At 34.5% G+C, this 9,864-nt stretch overlaps 1 protein-coding gene across 1 annotated transcript; it reads right to left on the bottom strand.

The window, feature by feature from the left end:
- Nucleotides 1-404: 404 nt before the first annotated feature.
- Nucleotides 405-9,632, bottom strand: LOC115230717 (craniofacial development protein 2-like). The gene is made up of 5 exons (XM_029800851.1): nucleotides 8,687-9,632; nucleotides 7,238-7,437; nucleotides 6,424-6,549; nucleotides 3,642-3,655; nucleotides 405-486 (listed from the first exon to the last, which is right to left on the bottom strand). The coding sequence occupies exons 1-5, from the start codon at nucleotides 9,630-9,632 to the stop codon at nucleotides 405-407; spliced, it is 1,368 nt and encodes a 455-aa protein (XP_029656711.1).
- Between the last annotated feature and the right edge of the window lie 232 nt (nucleotides 9,633-9,864).

The raw sequence follows: 9,864 nt of genomic DNA, 5'->3' as shown, positions 1-9,864 counted from the left end.
AAGGCCTAGATTTGTTTCCACTGGAAGGGATAAATCCATATTTCAGATATTCTTTACGATAAATCCGAGGCGTACATGAATTATTACCAGACATGTGATTGACACGAGTATTTATAGGTATCAAATGATAATGGTTAACCATCGTAATGTACTAATTACTGATAATAAAAAAATAATACCATGTACCAATTTTTTTTCCATGCACCATTCGAGTATTTTCCATGTACCAAAAATGGTGCACATGCACCACGGTTGAGAATCACTGGTCTACATCAACCAGTGGTCTGTTCGAATCATCACATAACTTGTTAATGTTTGGGCTGCCGACATTTGATCTTATTGTAGCACATTTTCCTCCTGATTCCTAGAATAACAACTTCAGTATATTCCACCATCTTCCATTGTTAAAGATACCTCTCTGGTCTATTTGCAGTGTTTTCCAAACTATCTTCTCGAGCATTGATTTCATCAAAAATCAGTTGGGGGCTATAAAACATGATTAAAAATAATTATATCAATTATCATATCATCTTCTGAACACAGCAAATAACACGAGATATAAGCTACTACAAGTTGAGGGACGTCAGAATAGTTAGATGATAGAGACTAGGATGACTAGAAAAGTTAATGAATCTTGCTAATTTGTTCGTAACCCTAATTTGTTGGTGTATAGTTCATCATGAGATGTCTTATTGATATAAATAAAATTTATATTTATTAAAAATTTTTTAATTAGAATATTTTTAATGGCAAGCCTAATGGTAATAATTTAGAGCACGCTGATACACGTAGTTGATTTAGTTTGTTGTCGTTTTTATGTTTTTCTATATTGGTCTATTTCTATTGATTATGAAGGAATAATTCTTATGAACTTTAATTTTGTGATTATACAGTTTTAAATTTCATCTTTTTTATATTTTATTTCGATTTATTCCTTTCAAGTCAATTTCTATTAAAATTTTTTAATATTTGCCCTTTTATACTTTAATATGACTTTCAATATGACTTGATAATCATAATAATTATACATTCTGGACAAATCAAAGAACAGTCTATTATAATGTTTGTACCCGCCATTTATTCCCCACATCTGAGTTATTATAAAAGTCTAGTTTGTAATATTGTGTAGCCGATGGTGTATATGTTTATGGTGAATATACTCCCAAAGTACATTACACACTCTTATCAGATCAAACAAGATGAAAAATGAGAAATCAAATGCGGATATCTTTTTGCTTGTGAACAATTATAAAACAAATCTTTAAAATTTGTTTCCGATGCTTTTTTAACAGTTTGATCCTGAACCTATATTGGTTTTAAATATAGATATTAAGTTTCGTGTTTGCCCTCCACGAAAAGTTTGTTTGGTTTATTCCTTTCAAGTCGATTTCTGTTTGAAATTTTTATATTTTCTTTTTAATATGTGACATGGGCCCGATGGGCAACCTGTCCATTGTTTTAAACGCCACATCAACACCGATTTTTTCTCACCATTTGAAAATTCGACCTCTACGCATGAATTGACAAAATTGTACGTATTTTACAAGTATCGGAATACAGTCTAACCTCTTTTTGGGGCACTAGGTGCCCCAAAAACAGGGGTTTCCCCAGATAGAGGGGTTTTCTAATATTAACGAAAAAAACTAACGTTTTGTTAATTTAAAACCAAAAGATGTTTATTCTTAATTTCATCTAACAATTTTAGTCTTTACTTGTCGGGAAATGATCCGTTATTTTCGCTCCAAATTGGTACTTTTAAATTAATCGATCCATTGTCAAATTAATCGATCCAAAACGACCTTGTCGAGAAATGAATGTTTATCAATATTATCGGGTTCTCTGAAGCCCTCAGAACCTTCACATCCATCAAAATTACATCCATCAAACAACAGAAACACGTTATTATTAGTTATTACTAGGGGTGATAAAGTTAATAAAGTTAAATTTTAATATTTTAAATAAAAATTAAATAAAAACTGTTTTTATATTATTTTTAAACGTTCTATCTTTATATTTTAAAAAATTATAAAGTTAAAAAAATAAATCGTAAGGTTAAATTTTTTTAACTTTATTTTATTTAATTATTTCAACAAATTATTATTATACGATTAAATAAATATTAAACAGCGTGTAAATTACAAGTTTTTGTTGTATGCCGCGTACTTCTAAGTCTTATCTAACTAAAGCAAAATTAATTGTTAACGAATTCCCAAAGGAATTTCAGTTAAATAACAACGATGAATTGTTTAAACTATGCTTAACGACAGTAAAGTGCTCGAAAAAGCATTTTGTTAACCTCCACAGGATATCAAAGAAACATAAGACTTTCGTTGGTATAGATTTTTCGATAATATATAGATCGTTTGACTACATTTAGCCAACAAAAATTAGATGAATCTGAAATTGGAAACTGGAATTTGAGGGTGACTAAGGCTTTTCTAAATGTGACATTCCGCTAAATAAATTATCAATGCCTTTATTTGTTGATATCTTCGAAAGAAACAAAATTTCCCTTCCTTCGCAATCACAAGCAAGGAATTGTGCAAAATATATTGCAAATGAATACATAGGATCTTTTAGGGACAAATTCAAGTATTCCATCAAAGTTTATTTTCTAGAGAACAAAAAATTTTTACAATAACCGATGAAACTCAAATTCGAAACAAACGTTATGTCGCCGTTTTGATGGGATCAATAAAACTCCCTACAATTACTTATTTGGTCTCATTCAAGCCAATCGAATCCGCGCCAACAAAAAATATCATAGCACAGATCGTTGATGATGCCATTCGAAACCTTATGGTTGAACGGGATAATTTTATGCTTCTCATTTTTGATGCTGCACGGTATATGACATCCGGTATTGTTTTAATTAATTAATGATTTAGCCGGGAAAATTTTAAAAAATTTATATTCTAATCTTTTTAATGTTAATTGCGTCACCCATATTTTGCATAATTGTTCAATGGAGGTCAGAAAATCTTATCCAGAAGTTGATGATGTGATAGCTAGCGTGCAAGCTTCTGTCAGAAGAACCACAAGCGAAAATTGTTGTTTTACGAAATTGGAATTCCTCGAAAGTTGTGTTGACGAGATGGGGCACCTGGTTAAAGGCTGCATCTTTTTATTCAAGAAATTTAATCTCAGTGATTAACATTTTTGATTTGATTGAGGACGAAGGAATACTAGTGACTGCCACCAAAAATGCATTGAAAAGTGAAAAACTAGTCAAAAGCTTATGTGCAATTTCGCATAACTATTCACATATTCTAGGTTTTTCATATAGTAATTAATCTCATAGAGAAAATATTACAACTTGAAAGTAACGAATGTACAATAGAATTTGCATATTCGACGTTAAGTACACTTGACTTCGGGAAGGATGAAGCAGGGATCAAAAAATATTTAGAGAAGAGATTTTTAGAGAGCGATATGACTAAAATTATTAATATGGATAATAAAAATATCTCTCCGGAAGATTATTCGTTACTTCAAAACTGTCAACCATCCTCGGCATCTATCGAACGATGCTTTTCGCAATTTAGGAGTTTTATGAGGTCAAACAGAAACTTTGCTACACAAAATTTGGAAAATTATGTCATGAATAGTCTTTAAAGTATTTTATTGTTTCTTATTTATACTTTACAGGTTTAACCTGAGAATAAATAAAGTTAAATTTTTTTAATTTTAAGGTTAAAAATTTTGGTTTATAGGTTAATAAAGTTAACTTTTTAAGGTTAAATTTTTCAATTTTTAAGGTTAAAAAAATGTTGGCCCTAGTTATTACAAAATAAAATTCAAAAATTATAACTAACAAATATATAAAATATTAAATGCCCCATAACAGGGTTTATCTTATAAAGAATAAACAGAAAAACTCCTAATAGAAATTCAAATTGCCCCAAAACCCGAGGGTGCCCCACGTCCGGGGTCGCCCCAATAAGGGGTTGCACTGTACTTGGATTCGAATTTATTCAACATTAAAGCTGGATTCGTTCCGTAACCCTTTGCAATCCGAACCTTAATAAGATTAAAAATTAATTTACAACTTTGTCCCCTATGGCATAATTTTATTTACTACAATGCACGCCCATTTTTCTATTCATCCTCTTTTAGTCATCACCACCGATCGGATGTATTTCGAAATTAAAAGATGTTTTTGCTGACGATTTTTCAGCCTATTTAAAATATGCCACCTTCTACAGATTCGATGATCGTTAACAGATTTGTTCCTAGAATTCCTCGATAACGCTTGAATGGGATCTCATACGAAAATGAATGCATCGTTGTATTGTAGCAATACACCGAATATTCAAGAATGGAGACTCATTTATTTTCACTAGGACACTTCAACTTCGATAGTGATCTCGTAATTGTCTGATTAAAGCGTTCGACTATCCATTACTAAAATAGACTTAACTTTATGTGGAAGAGAAAACTTGCAGACATCGCACTCTGATATGACTTTTTTATCTTAATTATTTATTTTTAGAAAAAGAGTTCTTCAAAATAGCTAATTAAGTGTCAGCAGTGGCTGCACCTCGGATTGCAAGCGAGTTACCTCGCAAGATTGCGATTGATATTCTCTGGTACAGCCAGCCGATTTGGCGGTGGTCCTTCGTGCACTTGTAGATGCACTTCCCAATTTCGGTCAGAAGCGACACTCCGGCCGTCCCTATCACTCCACTTGTCTCCACAGCAATCGGGACAAAGTGGTAATTTGGTGGGAGAGAGGCGAATTTCTTCCGCTTCGTCTCCTCAGCCCGACGGGAAGCGAAGCCGGGGGAGGACGCAGACTGAGCAACGGTCCCGGGGGCAAAGGTGTCCGCGCAGATAACATCCCAAACGAGACATTTCCCTTCCGAGAATTGAAAGACCGTCATTCCGTCTGGACGCTTGCCGTCGCCACGGTCGAGGCCGGCAGGCTCCAGAACAGAAGGGAAGCCTGCGGCATTGAGGGCCTGTTTAACGACGTGGTTCAGGCCAGCGTGTCTCGGGATACGCCCGGTGCTTAAGCGGGACGAAAGGGGGTGGAGACTATCGAGGTCAATCATGTGGCCGCACTTGCACCGCTGAGAGTGGCAAAGGGGAATTCCCAGACGAAGACAGGTCCCGATTCGAGTCGATTCATCATCCAAGAGGAGGCCAGCGGTGGACAGAAGGATGGCTTTCAACCAGTCTCTAGAATATGACTTTTTTATGAACTCACTTTTCACGATAAACTAATGCCGGCGACAGAGAAATTCAATTTTGTTGACGCCTCCGTGAGACATCAAGTGTAGAAAACAAGCATGGGTTTCCTCTGCCAGACAGTCCGAAGGAATTACTATTTTTCAATTATCGAATGTGTTTTGAGTTTTTCTTATTCTTGAGTCTAAATTCTCGACAAAAATGAAAGTGGATGCATCTCACTACTTCATCATGCCTCCTGACATAATCCTCATGTACCATCTTCTCACATCTAGTGGCACAGTGATCGACGGTCTTCCATTTCATGCAGTGGGAACACATTGAGTTATGCTCTGCTAAGAATTAATTTTCAGTCTATTTCTTTCACATTGTGTGTTATGAATGACAAAATTGAAATCCGATATATCCGCTTTTATTTCCGTCAAATGTTGACAATATGTCATAATATTGTTTTGACTAAAATATTTACTAATCTCAGATAGTTGTGAAATGTTTTTAAACTGATTTATAGAAAAATTATGTCGATAAAGCAATAATTTTTTTGCAAATGTTTTCATTATTCTTTTGAAATCAATCATGTTGACAAAATTTCCTTTAAGAAGAATAGTAATTTCATTAAATTTGTAAAAATTCGTTTATTTATCATTTTTTCTCCGGAAATAATTATATTCGTGTATGCATGTTCTCGTGCATCAGATATCGCGGAATCGATCTCATATGCCTTCATCCCTTCAAGATCCAGATCTGATATTGTATTTGGATATTCACAGCCCATAAAAATGTAAAAAGGAATTTGTTTCGTAGTGGCATGCATCGTGTTGTTATAATCAAAAATTATATCTTTCATAATTTCTACATAGCGTCCAAATAGACCAGATGACGAGCTTGTTGAAATTATCCAACGTTTTACGCTTTGGTTTAACCTAAATTTTATTTAATAATTTCAGTTTTTAAACCTCTCAACTTGCCCTTGTATCCAGGGAGCTCGCGGTCTTCCGGAGATATGATAAATATTGTACTTTTCACACAATTTAGTCATATAGGAATTAGTAAATTCCTTTCCATTATCAGTATGTAAAATCCGTGGTGGTCCGACATAGTAAAACACGTTCTAAAATAAATCCGATATTTCTTTAGCCGATTTTGTCTTGGCTAATTCCACAATTGCATACTTTGAAAAAGAGTCGACGATGACCAGAATCTAAAAGAGCTTGTATTTAAAATTATAAATACCCAAGAAAATGAATCATTGATGTCACTATATCTTCGTAAATCTGGTAAATCAGCTATATAACGATCTCTTGGTCTTTTAACAATTATTGGCGTAATAGGAGGCTTAGTGGCCATCAACTTTAATGACTAGGAATTTGAAACATAAAAAATACCTGACAATGAACACATTTTTTTATAGCATCAGCAATCTTTCGACGAGATATGGAATAATAGGATGTTCGCAATTTACTAAACAATCTATCTCGTCCGAAATGATTGTAGTTATGCTCCGCCTAAATTTTTTAAACTTTTTTGAATACCTCTAAGGTTTTTTCCCTTAGTTCCACTTCGTCCTCACAAAAAAACGTAACCGAAGGCCCTTGTGTAAAATATACACTTTATCTTCATTGAATATCATTTTTTTGATCAAGTTTTTGTGTCGAAATCTTTTCTTACGGTCGACATTCCCATCCGGCTCATCAATTGACTGGCCGTCTTGAATTTCTTTTATTATTTTTAGATCCGAAGCTTTCAGTTTCACAAAACCCATTTTGCACGCTTAAAAAATAATTAAAAATATTAACTATTAATATTTTAATTAATTAAAAATGCATTTTCAATCAATTATTTATAGAATTTGCTATTTATTATGCTTTTTATGCTCTAGTGTCCATTCAACGGCGTGTTTATTCTATGGACGGTCACATATATCATTTTTTCGTGAAATGATCTCTTCAACCAAACCAAGTTTTCTTCAGTCTGCAAGAATGCGACTATTTGCATCGTAAAAATTAACAAATCTTTCTAAAGCATTTCCTTTTGAATGCCATCTTACTTCCATGTGTAATAAAAGTCGAATAAAATCTTTACCAGCATCCTTACAAAACTTTCTAAAAAAACTATCACATTTGCTTCGTGTTTTTATTTTGTTAATTGTTTTGATTACAATGTTTAAAGATTGATGTAAATCATGACATAAAATCTTCGATACCAGTTGATGGCGATGTAAAATACGATGAATGACACATGGAGAATCTTTTTAAGAAGAGAAACAAATTCCTTATATCTTCCAACCATTGACAATTTGTAAAAAAAACTTACTTTGCTGAAGCAATAAGAATTTCTTTTACATATCACCCATTTCATCAATTCTTCGACGAATCGAATCATTGCTAAGATGTAGAGTTTTAATAATTTTAAAAGCATCTTTTAGAATCATCTTACATCCGATATTATTACTTCCAGTGATGGAATTATTACATTTTTTGCAATAATATGAGAACTGGAAGTTTTCGCAATAATTTCAGAAATTTTATAAGAAGCGATCTGCGCACCCACAACTATATATAAATAAATGTTAAATAACCATCATGTACTGGCTTTGTGAATAACGATTTGATCGTTTTCTTATTTTCAAAATTTTATTTTAAAGTTTGAAAATATTCAATCGGCTTTGTTGCTTTGAACAGGTTCACTCCATTCAGTTTTGTATTTGCTAATCTTTCAATTCGCGTGATTACTTTTCCAAGAATTATTCTCATCATGTCCGGTTTTTGGATTTATTTTCAATTGAACTTTCTCAGCATACATCGATGACTCGTGCTTCGTCTCGGCTTGCATGCTCTTTTAGGTCTTCTGCAACACTAGTGTCTGGATATACGCGCTCAACCTGTCCTCCACTCTGAGCGCCACCAGATGGTATTTTAAAAATTTTGACACAATTCCGTTTCAGAAAATTCAATAATAATTTAGAATTTATTTCAAGAAAATAAATTCGTCTCATTAATGATAAATGTGATTTCTTATTTCTTTGGAGGATTTTAAGTAGAGGTCGTAATTAGAAAATTTTAAGTAGAGGTTTGATTGTATATTCAGTCTGGTAATTTTATTTCTTAATTTTGATTTGATATAATTCATGTGCAAAAATCTTTGTTCACACATATAAGTAGACACAAATATTGTCAAAAGTCCATATAAAATTTTTTTTATACATAAAAAGAATCCGGAAGATAACTCCAAGTTTTGAAAATCACATCCTCAAATTTCTTTAGTATAGCATCAATATCACTCTTAGTTTTACCAAATAATTTTTCTTTTCCAAGGTTTCAAGTTTTCCTGATATAATTCCCTACTTAAATTTGTAGAGCCTGAAATCAAAAAATTAATATTGGTTACACTGTTTCCGTCGACCATTAAAAACGTTTCTATCCTGAAAATTATTATTATTATTATTAGCACTTCCCGCAGGAACATAAACAAGGAAACCGTAAAGCCATAAACGTGCGTGCATTATCTTTGAGGGTTTCCAGTTCTCCAAGACGGGAAGCCAGGATATCCCGGCCATATTGGAGGTTTAGGGTCTTTATTTGTTTTTGGATGCCAGCACGCCGGCCTTTCAGTGCGAGTTTGCTATCCATATCTTTGGTGTTCTCAGCCCTCAGCTTAAGCTCCTTTTGCACAACTGACAAGTATCTGTCCGATTTATGAGGGAATTGACGATTTGTTTTATCCAGCACATATAATTTCTTCAGGTTGAATCTGCCGATGACTATCTTGTGGTCACTGTCAACGACCGAGCCCCCGTAAGAACGAGAGTCTTGTAGAAGCCATGTGTCTCTTTGGCGACACACAATATAGTCAATTTGGTTGTAGATCGGCACATAGTTCCCGTCTTCACCACGTCTCCTGCCAGTCCAGGTAGACTTGTGCCGAGCAGAGTGATCAAAGGCCGTGTTACATAGGAATAGCCCGAGTGTTTTACAGAAATTAGCCAATAGGGCTCCTGGGAGGTTTCTATATCCTCTTCCGTGCCGTCCAATAAAAGTTTCAGTGCCTCGACGGATGCCAGTCTTGGCGTTCCAGTCGCCGACGACGAGCAGGAGGGTAGACGATTGCAAGGATAGGTATGTCCGGGTCAGTACCTCATAGAATTCATCGATTTCTTCAGGAGCGTTGACGATTCTGCCACTATGCGGGGCGTATACGTTAATGACCGTTGCGACTGCATTAGGCCTGCCTTTACCGCCGATTTGTACTTGGATTGCTGAAATCCTATCTGTAATTCTCCACCAGCGTTTGACACCGAGCCTCTTGTGAATCACAAAACCTTGTCCATAGTGTCTGCAGTCGGAAGGTAGCAAGATCATTCGGTAATTTCCATAGGTTAGGTCCATTCCAGATTTTTGTTTGGTCTCTTGTAGACAGCCGATGTCCGCACGGTATTTATCCATGTCATTACAGAGTGCTTGTTGTTTCCAGGTCTGGCAGAGTCCACGAACGTTAAAGGATAGAATTGATAGCCTGTCCGGTTGTACTGTGTGTTTTAGACATTGTGCAAGAGAGGTACGTCGCCACCTCAACCAAAAAAATCTATCCTGAAAATTTGAGAATAATCCTTTTGATTGCACAAAAAATTTTGGTGTATAGTTTATCATGGGATGTCTTATTATGTCGCGAGCGCAG

The sequence above is a fragment of the Octopus sinensis genome, unplaced genomic scaffold (genome assembly GCF_006345805.1).
Source record: "Octopus sinensis unplaced genomic scaffold, ASM634580v1 Contig16182, whole genome shotgun sequence".
Taxonomy (NCBI): Eukaryota; Metazoa; Mollusca; class Cephalopoda; order Octopoda; family Octopodidae; genus Octopus; species Octopus sinensis.
Note: the sequence above shows the minus strand (reverse complement) of the source record. Positions and strands in the feature narration are given on the sequence as shown.